This window comes from Sinohyriopsis cumingii, chromosome 9 (assembly GCF_028554795.1).
Source record: "Sinohyriopsis cumingii isolate HCF-2022 chromosome 9, ASM2855479v2, whole genome shotgun sequence".
Taxonomy (NCBI): Eukaryota; Metazoa; Mollusca; class Bivalvia; order Unionida; family Unionidae; genus Sinohyriopsis; species Sinohyriopsis cumingii.
The window spans coordinates 12,412,624-12,439,545 of record NC_142969.1 but is presented as its reverse complement, the minus strand read 5'-3'; the positions used below and the strand labels follow the sequence as shown (position 1 = coordinate 12,439,545).

The 26,922-nt window shown below is 35.0% G+C and overlaps 1 protein-coding gene across 1 annotated transcript in view; it reads left to right on the top strand.

The window, feature by feature from the left end:
- LOC149791276 (uncharacterized) overlaps positions 1–26,922 on the top strand; it is a 114,107-nt gene that overhangs the window by 56,721 nt on the left and 30,464 nt on the right. The window contains exons 22-33 of the mRNA XM_089969787.1: positions 828–926; positions 4,309–4,407; positions 10,318–10,371; positions 11,574–11,627; positions 15,561–15,776; positions 18,781–18,834; positions 19,279–19,332; positions 21,688–21,849; positions 22,523–22,630; positions 23,952–24,059; positions 25,449–25,556; positions 26,579–26,686. Of these exons, the coding sequence (XP_089825913.1) occupies positions 828–926; positions 4,309–4,407; positions 10,318–10,371; positions 11,574–11,627; positions 15,561–15,776; positions 18,781–18,834; positions 19,279–19,332; positions 21,688–21,849; positions 22,523–22,630; positions 23,952–24,059; positions 25,449–25,556; positions 26,579–26,686 (1,224 nt within the window). The remainder of the gene's footprint in view (positions 1–827; positions 927–4,308; positions 4,408–10,317; positions 10,372–11,573; positions 11,628–15,560; positions 15,777–18,780; positions 18,835–19,278; positions 19,333–21,687; positions 21,850–22,522; positions 22,631–23,951; positions 24,060–25,448; positions 25,557–26,578; positions 26,687–26,922) is intronic.

The window sequence follows — 26,922 nt, the reverse complement described above, 5'->3', positions numbered from 1 at the left end:
TCTAATACTTGGTAATGCTAGATAATGTATGAAATTTCTTGTTGAAGTCTTAATGTTGAATAATGCTGTATAATTTCTTGTTTTGAAACCTCTAATTATGAGTAGTTATTGTAGTAATACATGTAATTACTCATATTTACACCATGCTCTATCCTTGCTATGATTATCATCTCTTTAATCTTCCCCATCCATTTTTTTCTCTCTTTCTATCCCTATCTGCAATAGTGTTATGCTGGTATGGAATCAAATAATTATATCATAATTTAGTTCTTAATGGAGTACCATACCAGCTTTCATGGGGCACCAATTTTTGTGGATTTCATTTTTGCTAAAAGTCATGAATTTAAATATGTTTCAGGTATCTTTGCAATGTATGCCATTTCTGTCAAGAGTGATATCCAGTTACTGTCAAAAAATTGAATTGTTTGCTTATTCAGCAAAATTAATGCCAATGAAAATTAATTAATTCAAAGGAAATCAAGAAAGCTTCTCTTGTACTTTCATTAAACTGGAAATCAATTAATCCCCTATTGTACTTTATAAATACACAGTAAACCCAGTTATTCTTTATTGTACTTTACTGTCTTTACAATACTGATACACAGTAAATTCAGTAAGCCTGTCTTGTACTTTAGTAATAGAGGAAATCCCATAAGTCTCTCTTGTACCTTATTACTACATCGGAAATCCAGTAAGCCTTACTTGTACTTTAGTAATAGAGGAAATCCAGTAAGCCTCTCATGTACATTTACCTTATTAATACAAAAAATTGTGCATTTTAATTTTAATTTACTCATTGATTTACCTGTGTGATTGTAATGCTGTAGGGAGTTCAAGGACCCCCAGGTCTGAACGGTGAAGCAGGTCGACCAGGTGAAGCAGGTACACCAGGTCCTGTCGGAGCACCAGGTACCCCTGGAGAAAGGGTGAGTAATATGTTTATATATCACATAATTTCATCAATATGAAATCATTTTAATCCATTTCATTATTACCACTTTTTAAATGAGGCACAGTGTGATACTCTCCACCAGTGTATCCATCTTTAACTCTGTCTCTTTTGAAACCACTTTTGTCATGCTCTACAGTTTTATATTTTGAATAAGGTTAGATTTTAAAAGAAAAAGAATTTCCCAGGATTTCCTCATTGGTCATACTGGCTCTTTAAAAAAAGACCACATATGTTAGATATTATTCAAAGAACTTTTAATTATTTTTATTTAAGTGTATGATTGATGGTTGTAATTTGTATTATTGAGTATAGAGTTAGGCATTACTTCAGATGTGCATCTATCAAAAGACTGCTAGCTCTGCTTGGTCATTTTCACTTCCTGGAATCCCAGATGTAATTTTAAAAAAAGGAGCTAATACCCTTTTCTTACATTTGATATATTTAGTGATTCATTCATTGCACTTTCAGAAGCTGTGTATTTTCTAGCATGGCAATGTTTGTTTTCCCTATTGTAATAATTGCTAAAGATAGTATACTTTAGATCACTTCAGTTTGATTTTTTGACCACATGGGAGCATCCAGTTTGGCTAGCTGTTTGCTTAGAGCAGGAACAACTTCCACAAGTAGAATATCCAAAGAAATTTCAACCACAGTACATGAAAGTAAGATAGAGGGCACAGACTGCAGATATTATAAACTTCAGAGAGAATGGTGGGTGTAAGATGAAGTTGTTTACATTTGCAACATGCACACTTGAGATAATGTTGGTATACCTCTATATTATTTTCATGTACTGTGGCTGAAATTTACATATACAAGTGAATTTTGACCAGATTTTGTATTTAATTGCAGCTGATAGTCTGCACTCAGACATTGATTTTTAGGTCAAAGGTCATGACTCTGGTTTTCAGCTGTACATGTACTGGCTTTTTGAGCATGATAAGACAAACATGTATGAATGAACTTTCATCAAACCTGGTTGTGGATAAATCAGAAGAATATCTTTGATGATGTCAGTCTAGTAACTTGGGTTTATTTTTGAATAATTAATAATTACAGACTTAACCAGATGTAGCATGTGGTCATATTAACCAAAACAGTTCAATTCATTGACTTTATATTCATGATTTCATGTTTAAGGTCAAAGGTCATTAGAAAAAATTGTATAGTGCATTTACAGGCACCGTGTGAACACATTAACTTGAACAGCTAAGAAAATGTATTTTGTTACCAAATCTGGTAAGCAGGAGTCTCTCAGGAATATGAACAATGAGTAACCATTTTAATACTCAGCATTAAAAAGAATGAAAGTTTCGAAGAAATGGACTTATCATGGATTCTTAGAAGAAATGGACTTGTCATGGTTTCCTAAAACAAAATGGAGTTATCATGGTTTCCTACAAAGTTGTTTTGACCAGTGGAGCTTTGGTCCCTCTGAGGGAGTCTTGCGAATAATTGTTTACCAAATTTTGTGTGTTTATAGGACACATAATATGTATAACATATTTCAACATAGCCCCTTGGGTCATGGTCTGAAAAGTAGGGGGGATGCAATAATATATGGTAAGCATGTCATTAATCAAATGATGACATATACATAACCCGATTTCAGATTTTCAACTAGCGAAACTTTTCTTTAACTTAAAAATAATATCAAGACAAGATATAATGCAAAGTCTGAGATACCAGGATGTACAGTAGAACTTTGATTATCCGGCACCTGATTAACCATCAGTCTCTGTTAACCATCAAGGGATTGTACGTCAAAATATTAAGAACAGGTACATGTACATATGTAGATATTATTACTTTTTATGACCCGATCTATTGTACATATTCTATTATCCGTCGATTCTCATATCTGTCATGGTCTTGGTCCTCCCCCCTGACGAATAATCAGTGTTCTACTGTACCTTAAAGTGCCTTCAGTTCTCACTGATCAGGGCATCAGGATGTACTTTAAAGTTACTTCACTTCTCAAGGCACTGGGATGTACTTCAGACTCACATAATTTCACATTGTCTTAGGCATTGGCATGCACTTCACTATTTTGCCATTTGTTTGAAAATAAAATCAGCAATGTTTCATTTGATACCGGTACTCAGTCCAAGACAAATGGATGAAACTCATTGTGAATAATTTCTTTCTTCAAAAAACTATAGCACTTGTTTCATCAATTTTATTTGAGAGCCCTATGTGGGAGATATTTCAGACTCATTTAGTTGGTTTTGTGGTTGAAAGGTATTGCCTAGGTAAGTAACTGCTTGTAACGAATTAAAAGCTATCTAATTAAAATATTAATTGATTTTAGTAGCATCAGCACCATACAGAAATATTAAAAATAGGCAGAAATAAGATGAAAGATATCAATAATTGAAATAAGATGAAAGATATCAATAATTGAAATAAGATGAAAGATATCAATAGCTGAAATAAGATGAAAGATATCAATAATTGAAATAAGATGCAAGATATCAATAATTGAAATAAGATGAAAGATATCAATAATTGAAATAAGATGAAAGATATCAATAATTGAAATAGATCTGTTCTGACCTTTACCTAATGATGTTACAGCAAACAAATTATAACTTTGACAGTTCTAATATTCTTTGTATTTTTAGTTTGTCTTAATAATTTTTGGATAGACTTTTCTTGATAATGCATGTACACTATGATTTAATTTGATCTAATTCATTTTTATATCATTTAATTTCTAAGGGACAATGCCCAGAGTTTAGTACCATATAAAAAATTATGATATTTTGTTGTCCATATTAGTAGTTCAACTGTGTTCTCAACCCTAATACACCGTTATTTCCCCTGCAAATTTCATTTGATTTCCAACTGGATGTTCTTTGAAGAGTAACTACTCTGCATTGCAATGGATACATTTAGCAATAAAAACCTGTTAATTAGTTCACAACTTCTTGAATCCTTGCTGAAGGCATTCAAAACACATTGCCAGATTAGTAAAGTTTTTGACGAAGACTAATTTGACTGTGTTTTACTAATGTTTAATAAATCCCCCTCCCACCTGTTTTGCTATGGATGCATCTATAGATTTTATGTTCTGCAAATCATGATGGTTTCTGCATATTTTGCCATTTAAGGTCATGTTTTTTGTCTGAAATGGCATGAAAGTCATGGCAGGTATTTTTGTCTCAAACAGCTTGACTTTGGTAGGTATGATGTAAGGCCGTATCTACATACATCCATTGTTGAAATATATCATTATGTAATGCTAGGTGAGTACACAGGATCACCGTAGGTAATTGTATGATGCTATAAGCACAGGATTAATTTAAAAAACAAATATGTGTGTATCATCACATTATTTTATATCCATATTTCAGGGTGAGAGGGGATTGGATGGACCTCCAGGAAACCCAGGTCAGCGAGGATCCCCAGGTGAAGGAGGACCCAGAGGGCCTGCAGGGGAATCTGGTCCTCCAGTAAGTTATTAGGGACTTAATATAGGGGATTATTCTATTAAGGGCTTCCCAGGGACTGTTTTAATCAAGTTTTCAGCATTGGGTGATGAAAAATTGAAAAGAACATTAATTCTCCACTTACATTTATTGACATGTTTTCAGTGAATGTTCATATGCCAACCAGACCCACAACCATTCTAGAAAACCAAAAGTGACTTATAGGCTCAGAGTGCCTTGTAGAAATTAATAATAATGACTTGTAACATAATTATAACATTGCCATGTACAAAAATTTAACTCATGAAAAATTTTGAACCTTTAAATCAAATCTCAAACTGTTCAGACACATTTTTTACTCTTTTACTTGCAGAGTTCTTAATTATAACTAGTTTTGTACTGATTAATAAGTTTAGTCATGTATTTCAGTGAAATGACCATTTAATTGGTTATGGTTTTTTTATTAGCTTCAGTCAAAATTTAGTTTTGTTCTGTTAACATTGTTTCAGACTTAAAAATTATTTTAAGTTTTAAAGATTTGTTTTCGGTCAGAAGAGTCAATAATCTGGCATACAAGGATTAGCATAATTGGGATTAATGGACATGTACAGATTGAAGTCATTAAAACCTTATTGAAGCATGTACTCTTAGATGTTATGCAGTGAAATCTAAAGTGGCAAATTTTATTCAGGATTTATAGGTTACTGCATTTGTATGGGACAATATGAACATGTTTTTTTCAGATAGATATACTGCATGACCTTGGGAGTGTAGTATATCCATCAAACAAAATGAGTTCATATTTTCCCCAACAAATGCAGTAACCTTTTTATTATATGCTTTTATTATATGCTCATTTTCTTATTCTACCATAGGCTTAATTATATAAACAAAAATACACTACAAGAAACAAAGTAAATCAATTTATGCTGTATTCCAAACTAAATACACAAGCGCAGATTCATCAGTACACAACAACAACATAAATGCACACATTACTCCACCCAGCTAAATTTGAACTTAGTTGTGCGTTCTACATCACTTTAGAAACAAGTTGTCATTTTGGTCTATTTAAAATTGAAATTTAGAGTCATATTGTGAATGAATGAGCATTGTAATGAAAGATGTCATCTTCAATGTCTGGACATGGTGTAATTTGGTCTGAAATGAATAGATTTTGGTATTTTTTTCAATTCCACTAAATATTTTGGTTAGGGACTGGATTCATCTGTGTCATTTCTACATGAAGTAACATTTGATTTGTGCAGCAAGGGAGCAGCATCTAGACTCATCTTCCTGTGTGTTTCTGTTTTGTCATTTAATGTTTGGCATCATAATGTGGGAAAAATATGAACTCTTTCAATTGTAATCATGAAAAAGATGCAATGGAATACAGTAGTCCCCCTCTTATAAGGCCACCCCTATTGCAGCATGGAAGTGGCCTTATAATGAGGGTGGCCTTTCTAGAGGAGGATGACAAATGAGAATAGTAAATACACATGAAGAAAATCACAACTACATTGAATTCTAAAACATTTAATATTTTCATCTAAAAATCACATGCATGTTGTGAAATCAACGTGAAACAAACTGTTTCATCATTTTCAAAAAATGTTATGAATAACCATTAATATAGTTTTAAAACTATTTTTATAATAATGTTATAGATCACATCATCTCTCACCAGTAGACACATAAATACAATACAGATGTTCCTAAGAATTCTTATGCTTGACAAATTTATCCAGTGTCATTTGTCCCATGCTTTCTACAGCTTTTCTTTTATCTTTTTTAAGAATGTCTTGTGTTTTCATAATTAAGTCTACAAATCCAACATTGTAGTGAGGCCATAATCCATCAAATCTGTGGAATGTAACCATTTAGTATGCAATGTAATGCACTGTTTGGCTGGGTTTGGATTATCACATGTTGTGTCACTGTCACAGTCACTTTCCTCATCCTGGCATGTTTCACTAGAATTTCTAGCACTTTCTGTCATTAATTAATGACTCCAACTCATCACTAATTATTTCTCTGTAGCTAATGCATCATCACACTGAACATAATCCTTAAGGGTTGTTCCAGGTGGTATAAGGGGAAGATAGTCCTATTCATCCCAGTTTTCCTCCTCTGCCACTGGTACACCCAATACCTCTTGGAAAAACCCACATTTCCGAAAGCACTTTTGAATTGTCTCGGCTGTCAGGACATCCCATGCATCCGGCAGAGTCACCTTTTGTGCTATCTCTGATGCAACTGTTACATTATCCATCAGGAACAAAACATGCCTCGGCAGCTTTTTCCTGTAGTTCACTTTGACTGTTTGGATAATCCCTGCATCCAGGGGCTGAAGTTTTGAAGTTGTATTTGGAGGAAAATACGAAACATTGACATTTGACAAATCCAATTTTGGGTGTGCAGCACAGTTGTCAAGGAAAAGCAGGATCTTCCTGTTTTGCACTTTCATCTGCTGATTAAGTTTTCTTATATAGGACTCAAATATCTGTCCTGTCATCCATGCTTAACACTTATTATTGTGTTGGACTTGAAATCTGTGCAACCATCTATTACTTGCGGTAAATTTGTCATATCCCATTTCAACTGACAAAATTGTTGCTTTTTCCTGGATCATTCAACCAGTGAGCGGAATTTTCTTAGCACATGCAGTGCAAAACCATTCAAAAACCTTGTCATTCAAATCAGGATACAGACATCTTCTGGCTCTAATACTCTTCCATTCTTTGTCCATTCCACCTTCCCATTTCTGCAGAATTGTTTCCCTATCTTTCACGATATTGTTTATCAGAGTCTTTCTGACATCAAATTTGTCTGCAAGGATCCTCGAACTCTCCCCCTTTTTGGTCAGTTAAATTACTTTCACTTTCTCTTCTAAACTGAGAATTTTTCTTTTCCTCAATGACATATTGATCTTTTTGCAGTAACTTATTCCAATGTTGCCAACTACAAGACTGATAAAACAATTTTTCTGCATTTAAACAAATTGTCATGTGTTTTTAAAGGAAGTGATCATGTCACGTGATTCATTTGTTGCAGTCTGGTAGCCTATTGTTTTTTACATTTATTTACACTAAGTGAGAGAAGCCAAAACAGCTTCAATATGTGCCATTAACATCACGCAGATTTAACATCGTGGCCATTAGGATTTGTAATTTTGACAATTACTGTCAGTAGTAGCAACCATTAATTATCAAAGTGAACAAGCTCAACATCTTACTAAGGGAAGCCATAAAGGCTATCAAACCATTTTCCTGCTGACTTGGGTATTGTACATCAATACTGCCACTTCTCAGCTGTTACTACTGTTCAATAATTGTAATCTTAACAATTATCAGAGTGACTAAACTGGACATCTTATGATAACACAGCAGTAAGGCTAATCAGATTACATGTACGTACCCTTTTGTATGGATTAAAATTTTAGTATTTCTCGGCTTTATGGAATAAATGTGGCTTCTGGTGAGGCATAAATGATATAATATTAACCTTAGTGGTACATGTACTTTAGTCAACACTTCTTTCAGTAATGAAGACCTGACATCAGGAAACAGAAATCTGATTACTTATCATGTGTTATGAGTAAAATACTGGTTCTGGATACATATTAAAATAAAATGCGGCCTTTCGTGAGGAGTAAATTTTATATTATTTCACTAATATGCTGGCCGTTGGTCACATTTGTGGGGTGGCCTTTCTTGCAGGATACTTTTGAACACAAACTGGTCAGTGCCAATGGATTCTGGCTGTAAGGAGCGGCCACTGGTGGGGGGGGGGTTCAAGAGGGGGACTACTGTATTATGTTCTTTTCATTTTGAGTGCTGTATGGATGGATGTTATTGCACTTGGAATGTAGTCAAAATTACAGTACAATTTTGAAATATTACAGTACAATTTTGAAATATTACAGTACAATTTCAAAATGTGTAATCAAGCTTTAGAACCCATGACATAGTTCATGTAATTCATATTTGCAACTAAGAAAGTATGTTTTGAGGAAATTCAGGATGTAAAACTGTAAGTATATTTTTTGCCATTACTACCAGTTCAAGATGACATGCTTATGCCTTGTCACTTGCATGCTATTTGTAGGGATCTCAGCCATTTTATGACCTGTCTGACATCTATCACTAGCCTATATCCAAAACATTGTATCAAAAAAAGTTAATGTAGAATATTGCAAAGCAGCTGGTACATGGTAGTCCATGAAACAGCTGTTTCAGTTCATTCAGAAACAAATTTAATCAACCAAAACATAAAGCATCTACTACATGAGTGTACATGATTTGTTTACAGAGTAGTTCCTGATACAGTATACTACTATTGGGCACACGTGTCGTGCATGTGCGTGCAATATGTAGGTGTTCAATATCATAAAATACTGCATGATTCTGACAGTGGAAAGTTCATGGAGACAAAAATGAGCATATAATAAAAATGTTATATTTAAATAGATATGTTCATATACTATTCCTGGATACTAGTTGAATATTATTCCAGATTACTGTAAAAGTACTATTCCACGATTCATTTAAAATATTGTTCCATCATATTATTCAAATACTATTCCAGGATACTATAAAAGTAGTATTCCAGGATACATTTCAAATATTGTTCCATCCTATTATTTAGATACTATTACAGGATACCTTAAAAGTAGTATTCCAAGATACATTTCAAATATTGTTCCATCCTATTATTTAGATACTATTACAGGATACTATAAAAGTAGTATTCCAAGATACATTTCAAATATTGTTCCATCCTATTATTTAGATACTATTACAGGATACTATAAAAGTAGTATTCCAGGATACATTTCAAATATTGTTCCATCCTATTATTTAGATACTATTACAGGATACTATAAAAGTAGTATTCCAGGATACATTTCAAATATTGTTCCATCCTATTATTTAGATACTATTACAGGATACTATAAAATTAGTATTCCAGGATACATTTCAAATATTGTTCCATCCTATTATTTAGATACTATTACAGGATACTATAAAAGTAGTATTCCAGGATACATTTCAAATATTGTTCCATCCTATTATTTAGATACTATTACAGGATACTATAAAAGTAGTATTCCAAGATACATTTCAAATATTGTTCCATCCTATTATTTAGATACTATTACAGGATACTATAAAAGTACTCTTCTAGGATATTCAAATGCTATTCCAGGAGAGTACAAAACTACCATTCCATGGTACTATTGAAATACTATTCTAGGATGCAATAATAGCATTCCATGGTACTATTGAAATACTATTGTAGGATGCAATAATACCATTCCATGGTACTATTGAAATACTATTCTAGGATGCAATAATAGCATTCCATGGTACTATTGAAATACTATTCTAGGATGCAATAATAGCATTCCATGGTACTATTGAAATACTATTCTAGGATGCAATAATAGCATTCCATGGTACTATTGAAATACTATTCTAGGATGCAATAATAGCATTCCATGGTACTATTGAAATACTATTCTAGGATGCAATAATAGCATTCCATGGTACTATTGAAATACTATTCTAGGATGCAATAATAGCATTCCATGGTACTATTGAAATACTATTCTAGGATGCAATAATAGCATTCCATGATGCTATTTTGATTATCTTGTTACAGGATCTTGTCTCCTTGTTTTTTTTAATTACAGGTTGTACAACTAAGCTTATTCAGAATGACTTTGATCTTTCAATTACCATCTGAGCTCATTTCATTACCGACTGGGCTCATTTAATTACCAACTGGGTTCATTTCATTACCGACTGGGCTGTTAAATTACTCATTTCATGAAGTTCTTTTGAAAATCATCTATAGACACTCTTTAAATATTTTTTGTAAAGTTGTGCCTATAAAGCTAGATGACTTGTATGCTGTTTCTTTCCCCTTTAGGGACCTCCAGGACCCCCAGGTGAACGTGGCGATGCTGGACCACCAGGACTAGTGGTAAGCACAACAACATCTGTAGATATGACTTTATAACCTTTTTGTCTCCCAGAAAAATACGTGAAGAGAAATCAGCTGTTTATCTTGGATACTTGGGTAATGCTTTTGTCTCCCAAAAAAATACATGGAGGGAAAGCAGCTGTTTATCTTGGATACATGGGTATTCCTTTTGTCTGCAGAAAAATACATCAAGAGAAAGCATCTATTTTTCACAGATAGATGGGTATCGCTTTTGTCTCCCTAAAAAATACATGGAGGGAAAGCAGCTGCATGCATAATAGATACATGGATATAGCTTTTAAGGCTGCTTGTCACTATTTTATGGATGGGAGGGAGGAATGAAACTGACTGTCAGTAAACACTGTGCGAGTATCTGATGGAAGCTGTGGAATGATTGAAACACCATCACATAATTAAGTCACACTGTAATTTGTCAGCAGTTTGAAATCATTGGGAACATAGCAATGTTTGCTTAATGTCTGTGTTTTAATTAAAATAATAATTAATCAGTATCATAACAAATTGCCAGTTAGAAAGTTGGTATGAATCTATTGAAATCGATAGCTCATTCAGTGTCTTTATTTCTTTAGTTTGAATCATTGTTACCTTTACTGTTTATAAAAGTAATGTAAGTTCAGAATATGTGTAAATTTCAGTAAAATTTTATATTGTACAACCAGTATGTAATAAACTCAATTTTAATTGAATTTTTGGACATATCAACTTATTAAATTTAGTCCAATTTAGTTTTCATTTAAATCAGGGAGAACTAGCAACTTTAAACATAATGTACTTTCTCTTTACAAAGTTTTATAGTGGCAAAAATCCAAGATCTGCCTTCTGTATGTGCACAAAGAATCACATGTCAGAGAGAGAGAGTGAGACTGTGTGTGTGACTTTCACTCCGTATATGAAAATAAATAAACTTGGTAGTAGATATCAGTGAAGAGTAAGATATACAGTCTCAATTAATGAAATCCTTTATTGGATGAATTACATGTGAGTGTCATATCATCATAAATATAATATAATTCGCTGAGTTATAACAGAGTTGGTGCATCTTATTGAATAATGCAATATGTAACTAACTGCAAGATGATTGCCATGTCATATTGCAGAAATGACACGTGCAGATCATCATCACAATAACTGTAATAATATACATGACAAAGACATTAACTGTTTTGTTTAATTACTCTCAGGGCCTTCCAGGAGAATCCGGACCCCCAGGACCAGCAGGGCAGCAAGGAGCTAGGGTAAGATAACTCTGGATAAGAAACTAAAATTTTCTTCTTTAAATACATTCCCCATTCACATTAACATTAATATTAGAAATAAAAGCTTGCTACCTCCCAAATCTGGCCCTTTAGTAAAACTATAAACTTCATTCCATCTATATCATGTAGACAAAGGGTGGTAACCCTTGGTCATTACCTCCCCTTGGCATTGCCAAGCGTCAGTAGTTTCAAGCTTTCACTATTGATCAGTCAACATTATGCAAAGGCCTCCCAAAAATCTTATTCAATATACTCCTGAATTTCCATCATCAAATTTAGATAATTTGTGGATAATGATTTATCAGTTTGAGCTTGTGTATGTTATTGTTTCATTGGTACTAATTTTTATGTGAATTTGTCACATTTGCAAACGTTTTAGGACCATATACTTCAACAAAATATCATTGTTGTATGTTGTTGAAGTTATTAGTGCTCTTTCCATGTTCTCCCTCACTCTATTGGTATTGGGTGGTGTTTCCGACATGTTAACACATTTTATTGGCTTAGTTTATTAACATTTTCTTTGCTCTCATCATTTCAAAAATACAAGAATGACAACTCAGTGTTCCAAATGGAAGAAAATTAAAGTTCATGAAAACAAGCATGACTCATGCCTTGCTTGCACTAAGTGCACCTAACTCATCAGGGACATGCAACATTTACATGACTTGGTCCAAAGATATGTAGTCTGCTAATTTACAAAAAACTGCAAAATAGAGAGAGACTAAGTACAGCATTAACAAAATCTGATGTCTTGAGCATTAAGTAAAAACTGAATCAGTTTGAAATTAGTGGGTATAATGTTGCCCCCACCCCCCAAAAAATGAGATGGACAATACTATCAGCTACAATAACTTCAGTGGAAGTGCAGGAGCCAGATGTCAACATTTCACCATCTTCACCATCACCTAAATTGTCATTAGAGCTACATGGTCATTGCCTGGTGCAGGAATGATACAATTTCTCATTTTAAGGTATATGCCGTCCCTAAGCCTGTCTAATTCCTTAATTATAAATATTGATAGTATGGGGGAGTGTACTTCTTTTCTTGGCAGCCCACTGGGCTTAAGCTTTCCTGCCTGCCTGAGCTGGTCTTTAGACCTATATGTGAGGTGAATAGCTAGTGATCCATCAATCAAGGAAATGACACCATAAAATACTGTCCAGGCTGCTGACCAAACCTTCCAGCTGTCCATCCGGCTGTACATTCTGCCTTCCAACCATATATTGGACAAGTATGAAAACCATGCCAGGCCAATGGAGCCATTAAATACTGAACTGTACATGGATCTTAGCAACTGATCCTTTTGTCTTTCTCTTCATGCAGCACAGCCAGTGCAGGAAAACTATAGGGTTCTTATTGATAGGTCTGTCCACTTTACCACTAATACAGCAAGTCTGGTACCCGACCCATAAAGGGATCTTTCATGAAGATCTCCATACAGGTTGAGTACTATCTTTATCATAGGAGTGGAGAAATGGATGGATCTCTCATTGATCCATCATTACTTCTGTGGCATGGCTGGTTAAAATTAGAGACCATCTGTACAGCCATTTACATAACCCACACCAGTACTGTCCATGATCCCAGATAACCAGCATTCTGGACTGGGTTAACAAGTCTGTCTGACATATAGGTAGGATGCTCAGCATCTCCTCCTCTAATGTTAATGTGACTGGAGAACATATTTACATGAAAAAGCAAATTTGTTGAGTAAATTTTTATTTCTCCAAAAATACTTCCCCAATCATATTACTTTAATTCCCCCCCACATCATTGCCATGTGAGCATACTCATAGCCATGTGACTATACTCATGTGAGCATACTCATAGCCATGTGACTATACTCATGTGAGCATACTCATAGCCATGTGAGCATACTCATTGCCATGTGACTATACTCATGTGAGCATACTCATTGCCATGTGACTATACTCAGTGTGAGCATACTCACTGCCATGTGAGCATACTCATTGCCATGTGGGCATACTTATTGCCACATGAGCATACTCTTTGCCATGTGATCATACTCCTTGATCCATCACTCTGCCTAAAAGTACCGACACCTGGCAGGTGGAGGTAATGGGCAATTGCCCTTTGTTTGATATAGATGGAAAAGATGTTCATGTTAAATTATAGTAAGCTAATATTCCTAATATTAATGTGATTGTTATGTATTTTCAGAGGAACTTAATTTACTTAAAAAAATCTGAAGTATGGCATATTTCAAAGTGTAAATTCCCATAAATGATCCATTGAATCTCTTGTAGTTATTGAACGTACATTCCCTAAAACTTATAATTTGACCAAATCTGCCTTTCATTTACTCAACATTTGTACTACAGTGATATTAGACAAAATGAAATTAAAATGTAAAATTGACATATTTATATTTTCTGTTTGCCTACAATTTTTCATTATAAATCAAAGATTGTATTAACCCTTTACCTCATAGAGCATAGTGACAAAGTGCAGCATGCTATAAATAGAACACCTGTTACCTAGCCGACCACATACACATAGGCCTGCCTGTGAACTGTTAAGCAATGTAGTGTATGTTACGTTTAACAGCAATTTTAACCATTTTACATTTTTGGTACACATCTATTATATGTGGAAAAATTTAAGAGTAAAGTCCGATTGTTATAACTGTGTAATTATTTTTCACGGAAGAATTTTTTATGTGCTTTAAAATCTTGAGAGAACTCGTTCACCGTCATGTCAGTGAGGCCGCGTGACCAACTGTAGCTACCATTTCCCACACTCGAAATTTATGTTTTTCATCTGCGTCTACATCACTAAGTCATCTGAATTTGATGATTTATAAAAACTAATTGCTGCCTACATCAATATCAGAGCCTTTACCTAAGTTATTGAATCTTTCATAGTTGTGATTCTAATCGTGAAAACTTCATAAGTACTGAATGAAATCCGCGACCGCCATTTTGGAGAGTGGAGATTATGATCCTGATACTTTAAATAGCAGATATCGACCAGTGCATAAACAGTGACCACGTGATCTGATGTAATTGTCATTCGCAGAAATGAATGAAGTATGTAATAGGGGGGTTTTCCCCGAAGGTGGCACTACGAAAACCAGCTCAAAATGGCTGATGTTTACAGCAGGCGTCAAAAGGTGCTTGCATGTGAATGGATTAGAGGCGTCAAAAGGCGCTTCCATGTGAATGGAGTAGAGGTGTCCAAAGACGCTTGCATGAGGTAAAGGGTTAACATAATAAAAAACATGAGTTTTGTAGTGCTAATTTAAGCAATATGTAAGGATTTTAATTGACAATATTATTAGCATTACACTAAATCTGAGCCATATCTAGTCACCCATACTCATAGCCATTTAATTTACATTACATTCAGAGCTTCACTATGGTATCCATCATCATTCTTTTTTTTTATCTGAGCACTTGCTGGGCAGACTTGTGATGTAACAAGACCTAGTGGAAAACGTTCAATGTTAACAGAGTGTGTAAGCTGAGCTTCACAAATATGCATGGGAGGCAGGCACAATCTGTGTACATTTCATGAGCTGTACGGTAGGAAAAATATGTGAACATAATAAGATTATAAGATATAATGTCCATTATGCACAACTTTGTTGACCAAACAACTCTGTCCATGTTAAATAGGTGCCTGTTAAAAAAAACAAAATTACAGAAGGATTTTGGGATCCCCATGAGAGAAAGAGTGCGAGTTTAGAGGGCTATGTAACTAAAAGGTGTAATGATTACACATTGTCCTTCATTCCATCATTGAATCTGTATTATTATTATTCATTGTTTTCCAAGTGAATATAGTATTGTTGGTAATTAATGCATTATTTTACAAAGAAATGAAGCTAAAAAGTGAAAATTGTATATTGTCTCGTGCTCCATTTCTGTATTTATTTCATTCCACAGGGTTTCCCTGGAGAGCGTGGTGTTGATGGCGAGCCTGGAGCACCTGGTACTTTAGGAGCCCCAGGGCCACAGGGACTTCCTGGAACCCCTGGACTTAATGGAGAGAAGGGAGATGTAGGAGACGCAGGTTTACCTGGAGAATCTGGTCCTCCAGGAGAGGCAGGACCTAGGGGATTAGCGGGAGGTAGTGGTGCTGCAGGACCTCCAGGACCTGCTGTAAGTATCATCAGGCATGAAAATTGTTCTTTATTGATATGGAACTTAATGCTATGTTGACTTCACAATGAGATATTTTTTTTATGATGAGACATACCCATTTTTATGATGAGACATACCCAAAACTGCATACAAGTCTTGTTTAAATTCAGTGGAAAGAAAAGTTTAAAATGTTGTAGGGATACATCAAGGCCATCCGACTGAGATACAAGCTTTCAACATATAAAATGAGTTCTTTCCTCACTCAAAAAACTATGAAGTTTTATAATTAATACATACTTCCTTCATCTGCTTTCCATGGAATCAGCCAGTGTATTTTTTATGTGAAGCCCAATCAGTAACTGATGGCAGTTAAAAAAGCCCTGTCAAGACTAACTCAAGTCAACCACTACTATGTTGCATGCCCAATGGCAGCACCAGAGATGATACCATGAGAGTGTAAATTACAAAAAATTTGTACAAACTTGTGCACTTGGAGAGCAGTAATGCATGAAAATTCCCACAAATTAAAGTCATGCATATCAAAATATACCCATGCAATACTGAATTTGTATTTAACTGGTAACCCTTAAAGTGCATTTTGCAACACTGGTATGGTAGCAGTCAGGTAGGCAACTGTTTACACATCTGGTTACTTTGGCTTGAGATAAATGGTTGTTAGACTGAATTTGATTGGCACATTGGGCCTGAAACAAGCATTCTGTCACTGTGGTTTGAACCTTGCATTCATCAAGAAAGTTTTACAAATGTGTGTTTAAAATATGGGCTACATAGAAAACCAAAAATGGCTGACTCCCAACATGGTTGATCCTCAAATGATGATTTCACTGAGCAGATGTTGACTGATGATAATGATAATGGCATTGATTCTTAGAGGTTCGATGTGTATCAAATGATTGGTGCAATGGTAATGGAAATGCCAGTGAATGATAATGACCTTGAAAATGATACTCGGTACAAGTCCGATGTACTTGCTAGGTGGACAAAAATAAATGACATGCTAGTCACTCTCCATTTCAGCAGTATTTCAAAATTAAATGTAGGAAAGCAGAATACCAAGCCAAATTAAAATGCAGGCAATTCAAAAGTAGTGTGCGATTTTCATTTCTTCAATGAAAAAACATAGCTCTGAGGGGTCTTGTAAGGGTTAAAATAAATCAAATCAATAAGAATCTAAAAAGAAATTAAAAGTAAGGATTTTTATTTGTTCAAAATACCTATGTCTGAACAAGCAGATTCTGGCATTGATGGACCTTAATGCAGATTATGGAACAGATAAGAAATCTGGCACAGTAGTCAGAAAGGCACTGATTCAAGGAAGTGAAACTTTGGGAGAGCTCATGTTAATGAAGAAGACAATATAGTAACCTATAAGCTGGTGGAAAATGACAACCATAAAGACAGTTTCCCAAAATTGCTCAAGCTGGCTGTGTGGCAGATTAATGCTTAAACAACAAGAGGAGACATCTTTTAAGAATTTTGATTTCAGTATAATTTTAACAGAGTGGAGTACAGAAAGAGAGTTGTATATTTAAGTGTCAGGTAAATACTGAACTATGGCTGTTCCCCCTCACACACACCCCTTTTTTTTCTACCCTTTATTTTGGTGATCAGGGGGAGCTCATCTGTTTAGGTATAATTCTGAAAGCATTACTACAGCTTATTTCTCACAAAAATTTATGACATCAGCTTTAGCTAAAAACATTGTAGGCTTGTGTCTTAGAATAGACCTTGAGTATAATCCTGCAACCTATTGTCCTAGAATAGACCCTGATAATAATCCCATTCTTGTCTCTTAGAATAGAATTTGATTGTACTCACACAACCTGGTGTCCTAAAATAGACCCTGATTATAATCTCACAATTTAGTGTCCTAAAAGTAGACCCTAATTATAATCCTGCAGTTTAGTAACTTAAAATGGACCTTGATTATATTTCCACAATCTAGTATCCTGAAGTATACACTGATTATATAATCTCATAATCTTGTATCTTAAAATTAACACGGATTACAAACAACGTTCCCTCTAAGCTGCACGCACATGCAGCCGCGTGGCTGCTCAGACATCCCGCACATTGCAATCGACGAAGATATAAAGATTTTGCTGAAGTCACCGTAATGCTTGCACAATGCAGCGCACATTGCGCACGCATCTACCATTCGCTTAGAGGGAACGTTGATTACAAACCAATCATTTTTTGTGAAAACATATGATGGGTTATAGTGAGAAAAGAACAATATTTTATTGGAATCAAATAGACGTTATTTAAAAGATAAAGATAACCCAATTGTTATATTATCTATGACTGTATTATATAAGGGACTATACTACAAGGTCAGTGATGTAACTGTGTTATATCAAAATTATATTACAGGCTCAATGATTGTAACTGTGGTACGTGAGAGATTATGTTACAGGCTCAATGATTGTAATTGTGTTATGTGGATGATTATGTTACAGGTCAATGATTGTAACTGTTATGTCAGGGAATATGTTACAGGGACTAAGGTTGTAACTGTGTTATATGAGGGACTGTGTTACAGGGTCTATGATCATAACTGTTTTATCAGAGATTATGTTAAAGGATCAGTGATTGTAACATGAGAGATTATGTTTCAGGGTCAATGACTGTGTCTCTATCAAGTCAGGGATTATATTAAAGGATCAGTGATTGTAACATGAGAGACTATGTTTCAGGGTCAATGACTGTGTCTGTATGAAATCAGGGATTATGTTAAAGGGCCTACGATTGTAACTGTGTAATATCAGGGATTATGTTAAAGGGCCTACGATTGTAACTGTGTAATATCAGGGATTATGTTAAAGGGCCTACAATTGTAGCTGTGTAATATCAGGGATTATGTTAAAGGGCGTATGATTGTAACTGTGTAATATCAGGGATTAAGTTATACTGAAGTACCCTGTAGTGAGGACCCACTGTAGTTCTTATTTGCATTTTGCCTACATTTGATAGTTATACTGTATATTGTTACCCCTTTTAGGGACCCCCAGGAAAACAGGGAGTGCCAGGCGAACCTGGACCAGAAGGACGAGTTGTAAGTACTTTGTATTAAAATACAATTGTATTTAAATGATGTGGTACATATTTTTCCTCATTTCTCAGAGAAATGTATTCCCCAGGATTTCTTTTTCTACAGTAGGTCTCAAATTCTAACACATACAAATGTAATACATTATCTTATTAGTGACAGGAGTGGAATCTGCTGTATACAGAACTACATTATTATAATATCAGACATGTTGTAATTAGCTCTGCTAATGCATTGCCAGTGAAATTCAGTCCTCAAATACAAGATGTGCCTAGTGTCCTCAGTTACAAGAATGGTGTATACAGTTCTCAGATACAAGACTGATCTCTCTCCTTCTTTCTCCGTTATCTCTTTCTACCTGCCTATATGTGTTTGCAGCTCTTTCTCTCTGTGCTTGGTTCTCATGGCCACTCTCTGCAGTTTTGATATTTTATTTTTCTTGTATTATAGGGTGACACTGGCAGACCCGGATTTCCAGGTGAAAATGGACCTGCAGGACAACCAGTAAGACCTTTATTAAATTTTCTATGTTCTCATATACCTAAGATAGATAGCTGGTACATGGTACAAATATCAAGTTGACTGGTACACTATAAATAACATCAATTTGACTGGTACACTGTACAAATATCAAGTTGACTGGCTCTTAATTTTCCTCCAACTTTAAGTTTGAATGGCAGTATAGATCATGAAGGTAGTAAACTTTAATCAGTTTTGAAATACATAGATGGGACTAATGAACATCCATCCTTTCATAGCATCATTATAGATTTATAACATTTTTGTTCAAAGAATAGGGAGAGGTTATATATCTTGCCAGTATCTTCCCATGGGTCAATGGTTCTTACTGGGCTTTTCCTGGATTCTTCCTCCACCTGGCCTATTGTCTGCTGAAAAATGGCATTAAACCAACAACAACAACAACAGCCAAAAAAAAGAAACTTTAAGATTACTTTCTTCAAACAAAGTCAAACAGAATTTCATCTGATTTGATAGAAAGTGTTCTTCATAAAGTCCTTTCAGATATATACAAACTATGCCAGTTTGCTGTCAAATATTGCTTCCATAACTAAAACTATAATTAAAAAAAATTTAAATGACTTCTTCTGAAAACTGTTTTTCATTATTTGATCAAATTTGAATGAAAGCCTTCAGACATAAAGAGCTTTTATACTTTTACAAATAATGCATATATTGATAAAATATATCTATCTTTACACAAAAAAAATTTTCAAAGCAGTTAAACAGAACTTGAGTAAACTTGACAAGAATGCATATTCGCAAGAACACTAGAGTTGTAACTTTGTACCAATTAAGCTGATCTCCAATCAAATTTGCCTGCAGTACGAAAAATACAAAATGAAACTTACATGAGAGCCTCAAACACGGCTCAGCAAAATTTGACCAAATTTGACATAAAGTTTCTTGGCATGATGGCCATTTAGTATTGCACAAATTATCCTAATGAGCTGTTCAGCAAAGCCATTTCAGTAGAAAAAAACATGAAATGACATATCTGAAAAACACCTGATAAATAAAACTTGAACAAATTTCACAAACAGCATCCAGGTATAAGGCTTTTCAAGTTGGCACAAATTATGTTAATCTACCTTCCAGTCTGTCCACCATTCCTAAAACACAAACTATATTAATCTGCCTTCCAGTCTGTCAGTCATTTCTAAAAAGCAAATTATATTAATCTGCCTTCCAGTCTGTCAGCCATTTCTAAAAAGCAGGCTATATTAATCTGCCTTCCAGTCTGTCAGTCATTTCTAAAAAGCAAACTATATTAATCTGCCTTCCAGTCTATCTGTCATTTCTAAAAAGCAAACTATATTAATCTGCCTTCCAGTCTGTCTGCAATTTCTAAAAAGCAAAATATCTTAATCTGTCTTCCATTCTATCTGCCATTTCTAAAAAGCAAACTAAATGAAACTGCTTTCCAGTCTGACTGTCATTTTTAAAATACAGACTAATCTACCTTCAAGTCTGTCAGCCATTTCTAAAAAGCAAACTATATTAATCTGTCTTCCAGTCTGTCAACCATTTCTAAAAAGCAGACTATATTAATATGCTTTGCAGTTTGACTGTCATTTCTAGAAAGCAAGCTATATAAATCTGCTTTCCAATTTGGTTGCAATTTCTAAATGGCATAAAATTCTTTATTTGTCAGAAAACATGTTGCTGTAACAAATTGCTTGACCAAACTGCCATTGCATTTGAATTAACATGGATTTCATTTCGGTGAGTGATCTTCAAGCCATGGGCCTCGTGTTACTATTCATTCAACTATTATGTATTTACATTTGGTGACACTACTGTTTCCTATGCTTTCTCAATATATTAGCCCATTTTGTGGCAGACACTAACCTTTCGTATGCAACCACTTCCGGGACATGTCCTCTAAAAATGGGTTGTTGCTTAATTGATGTTTGTTACTTTAATAGTTTGGTTTATGGGACTGAAAGTTTGGTTATTGGAGGCAGGTGATTGCTTAATACTGGTGACCTTGAAGGCAAGTATAACTATGTAAGTTTGTTTAGCAGTACAATCCAAAATACACATCTGGCTATACTTTTTTTTAACGATTGCTTTGACCCTGAAAAAAATCATAGTTAACCAATGGGAACCCCATCCATGATCAAAAATGCCACACTTAAAATGTTTTCAAAATTTTCGCAAATATTTTGCTTTGGATAGCTTTTGTTTGATATTAAGCCCACTTTCCTCTCTGATAAATGTATAAGACAGTCCTCCAAATCTTATTATTGGAAAAATACTGTAAGTAACATTAATTTCTTCCCTTTTTTCAAAAATAAATACTCTGATAGTTAAGACAGATTTTTATGTTGTATCTAGGGCGTTGAGGGTCAACCAGGCAAGAAGGGATCCCGTGGACCCCCTGGATCATTTGGATTGGTTGGAGCCCCAGGTCTTCCAGGTAGACAGGGACCAAATGGAGTGCCAGGAGAACCTGGCCCCATGGGACCTGCAGGAGCTCCTGGATTGCAAGGAGAAGCAGTAAGTTATTTTACTATCAGTTATTGTGGAGTCTCATTTATATGAACTTGTCTTCTAACCTTGTCTGTTAGAATTACCTTGAAAATCTCTGAAAGAATTGATGGAAGCCCAAAGACTCATACCAGATGGGGACCATAGGGGGTGCTGGGAGAACATGGGACTCCTAGAGGACCATAAGGCTGTGTAGAAGTAGTGAGCAGGATAACAATGAGTACAGTTCAAGATAACATTGAGTACAGTTCAGGATAATAATGAGTACAGTTTCGTTTAATTATAGTACTCCATCTCTCATTGTCTGACTATATTTGTTCCAAGGTATCTTTTCCCAACACCCAACTCCCCCACACAGCATAAATCAAGATCCGCCATGACAGTGCCTGACATATCAGGGTCTGTACAATTTACTTAAAGACACATGTAGAATGAACAGTAAAGGGCATTGACTATAACATGTAGATGCATTTAGTGATGAAATATCAGAGTCTATGCTATTTAAGTGAAGTCACATGTAGAACAGCATAGGTCATGACCAGCTGGTTTATAATATTCCACGTTTTATTTCATTTTAACATATATCTTACCTGCATGCAAAGTGGACTGATAGTTAATACAGCTAAAATAAAAAAATACCTTAAAAAAACATGCTATGCAGTAATCATCCAGTTCTTTTTAGGGAGCAAGGGGAGAAGTTGGCCCACCAGGATCCACAGGAAAGGATGGAATCCCAGGTGCACCTGGTCTAGATGGACAGGAAGGTGAAAGAGGTTTACCAGGACCTTCAGTAAGTACAAGGCATTCAGTATTGCTTCACCTGCATAGAACAGGCAGGTACTGAAAGCCTAATTGGAAAGACATGTTTTGGGAAACCACCTGTCATTTAACACCAGATTTTTAATGCAGAGGCCATTTTTTGTTGCTTGATGTGACGAAGTTATTGAAGAAACCACTTTTCTGAAGACAATATGTTGTGGTCAGAATAGCTAGGTGGTTTTCTAAGACAATATGTTGTGGTCAGAATAGCTAGGTGGTTTTCTAAGACAATATGTTGTGGTCAGAATAGCTAGGTGGTTTTCTAAGACAATATGTTGTGGTCAGATAGGTGGTTTTCTAAGACAATATGTTGTGGTCAGAAGAGCTAGGTGGTTTTCTAAGACAATATGTTGTGGTTAGAATAGCTAGGTGGTTTTCTAAGACAGGTATTACACCTTTCTGATTATTGTCTTGATTTAAGCACAACTTAGAGGTTTTGCATTGAGCCTTGTTGTCCCTCGCCTTTTTGAAGAAAAATGGAAAACAAAGTACCTTTTGCTTCACATCATCTATTATATTTTCCATCTTGCTCTATGATTTTAAAGCCATTGAGATTAATGGATGAAATTTTGTATATTTGTACATCATCACAACAAATGCATTGTATACCACACTTGGGGTGGGAGTATGTTTGAGCATGAGGGATGAAATTTGTTTTTGGCGTTCATAAGCTGAATCACAACAAGGTGTGTTATGTTTCACATTTGGGGTCTGTCTTCCAGTCATGGTCAAGGCATAGTAGAACTTACTATACAAATTTAAAGTCATTTAAAGTAATGAAACTTGGTACACCTGTACATTATCTATAGAAGGTTTATTGCCTAACATACTGGGGTTTAAGGTCTAGGTCAAAATTTCAATGTTTTATGTTTCTGCCACACTTTTCTGGTATTACTACTTTAAAGGTTTTGATATTATGGAAGCAAACTTGAAATAAATTGTACATCATCACTAGAAGGTGTGTCACATTGAGGGTCAGAAGCATGGCCCAGTAAAGCTGTTTGAAATTAAGTGATGCAACTTGGTGTACGTGTATATATATATGTATGTATGTATGTATGTATGTATGTATGTATGTATGTATGTATGTATGTATGTATGTATGTATGTATTTATGTATGTATGTATGTATGCATGCATGTATGTATGTATGTATGTATGTATGTATGTATGTATGTATGTATGTATGTATACAGCTGAAATGGAGAAACACAAAAATATGGTTCTTGCAAATATTTAAATTAAAATTGTTATTATTGGATCATATCTGCATGTTTCTTTCTGTATTGTAGGGAGCTCCAGGACCACAAGGTGTGTCTGGCCCCCAGGGAGAGAGAGGACCATCAGGATTCCCAGGTGTTCAGGGACCTCCTGGCCCCCAGGGACCAGAGGGAGAAGCAGTATGCAAATCTGTCATTCATTAAAAACCTAAATATTTACAAATCATTGTCGAACTCCCTCATTTTAGTGCCCTTCCAATTATTAGAGTAGATTGAAAAATGTCTTGACCCAAATTTATTTTCTTTTAAAATCTAATTTGATGATAAAATTATTCTTGTGACTTCATGCATGCTTAGGTATGTAGAATAGGATTGTAGTGCTGCATGCTGTAAGGGCCATTTAATGGAAGTATGAGCTGTATTAGGTCAGTTGTTGGTGTGCCAGACTAATGATCAAATGGGGCTGATTTTAATTTTTGTCATCCTTTCAGCTCTTGTCAGGTAATGTTGTATATCCTTTGAAACTTAACTCAAGCTGCCTCAGCACTAAATAAACTACGCGTGTTGCTATGACAACACCAAACCACTGTTGTTCATATGCAGTGTTTTTGCAATATACAGTTATAGGTTGCCTCATTTGTATGGGAAAATATAAACTAGTATTTACTTGGTAATACTGCATGACCTTGGGAGGTAATACTGCATGACCTTGGGAGTGCAGTATTAGTTTGAAAAAAACGAGTTCATATTTTCCCATACAAATGCAGTCACGTTTTCATTATATACTCATTTCGTTTTTCGATCTAAGGCTTCATGATAAAGAAATATACTACAAGAAATAAAGTAATTGAATTTATGTTGTGTTCTAAAATACATTACTGTAGATTCATCAATAAATATGAACAGTATTAATGCACACATTGCACCACCCAGCAACCTTTAAACTTTGTCACATGCTTGATATTAGATTTGTAAAAATTCTCATTTTGGTCTACCTGAAATTTAGAGTCATATTTTGAATGAATGCACATTGAAGAAACTTTTCCAGTTGGTATGGAATGGATGGATTTTGTTTTTCAGTTGATCCAACTCAGTTCTGCTTTTCTGTTACGAATTATTGGATTTATTGGGTCAATTCAGTACAATAAGGAGAACGTGATTTCAGTCATAATTACAGGACAGTCTCGATGTGTATCAGGTATGCCATGCCAAATGCCATATCTATAGCTATCACAGACCCGTAACCTTAGTATTTTCGAAAATTATGGCATACATCTGAATCCAAGCTTGAAAAAATGTGAGATAAAATATAGAATCTCATTCACCTTTACATTTGGATCTCTCAAATGATTTTTTAACTCCATACCTGAATGATTACAAGTTACAATAAGCCCCAAGTTTTAGGTGTGTATGTAGCATTTTCTTCAATACTTATGTCAGAAGATTTTTTTAGAAATAGATATCCTTATATTGTGTCAATTCAAATGGTTTCTTACTTTTTACCTGGTACTACATCTTTCTCTATATTATTAATTTATTTATTTATTTATTTTCCCTTTTTTTTCTCAGGGAAAACCAGGTGAACCCGGTCGTTCAGGTAATGATGGAAGACCAGGAATGCCAGGTCCTTCAGGCCCATCAGGTTTACCTGGCTTACCTGGAGAACCAGGACCACCGGTAAGATAATTGTAGTCATTTGAAAGCTAAAACAAGTACTTGCAACATTTGCAGCCATGTAATCAAAACATATATTTTATCTTGTTAAGTGTAACAACCATTGGCCCAGTGGATCAGAGGGTTGTCCCAAAGAAGTCAAGCTCTGAAGCCAGCAGTCCTTAATAAAAAGTGCAAGCTGTATAAATGTGGATTGGGTTAGGGGTGAGGTGATCTTAGTTAAAAATTGGACTCCATGACTCACAGCTACCATAGGTTTCCATAGTCATCTAGTAATTAATTTATCATCCAGAAGATGAAGTTCCATATGACAGTAAATAAAGTTCCATATGACAGTCGATAAAGTTTCATACGATGGTAAATAAAGTTCTATATAATAGTAGATGAAGTTCTGTATGACAGTAAATAAAGTTCTATATAACATTAGATGAAGTTCTATATGACAGTAGATAAAGTTCTATATGACAGTAGATGAAGTTCCATATGACAAAAGATAAAGTTCTATATAATAGTAGATGAAGTTCTTTACAACAGTAAGTAAAGTTCTGTATAACATTAGATGAAGTTCTGTATTAATTTGTCTTCAGGTGATTAGAATACATGAAACGTACAGATATTGTAGTTACACCCAGGTGTAGGGTCAGGCAATATGGCTTTCAACTTTGTTTTAAGGACTTTAAATGTTTTTATTTTACTATTATTTTATCTACCCTTTACAGAATTTAATTTTCTTAACTTTCATATTTCATCTCACATTTCATGTTTAGATTTATTTAGATAGTTCATCTTCTAAAGTTTTTGCACAATTCATTAATTTTGCATTTTTGAACTTTACTTTTCATTGGCACTATATATCCATTATTGTGCTAATATGCCATTAAGTGCTAATGCAATTTTTGTTTGTTGCAGTTACTGGTGAATTCCATGATTATAGGCATTCTTGAATTATTAATTATAGTGTAAACCTTAACTGCCAAGCAAACATGCATTATCCTCTTAAATAATATTCTGGGCTAAATTCTCAGGGTGCACCCGGGCTTGGTGGGGCTCCTGGAGCAGCTGGACGACCAGGTGATAAGGGCAACCAGGGACAAGCAGGCAATCCAGGACTTCAGGGACCTCCAGGCATGATGGTAAGCAGTCTGTACACACACCTGCCTTACTAATTTTCTAAGCAGGGGACTGTGGTTAGAGCATCCGCCTTGGATGCGGGAGGTTGTGGGTTTGATCCCTGGCAGAGTCATACCAAAGATTTACAAAAATGGTACTAACAGCTGCCTCGCTTGGTGCTCAGCATTAACAGATTAGTGTTAGGACTGGTCGGCCTGGTGTGAGGATAATGTTACTGGGTGGGACATGATGCTAAATG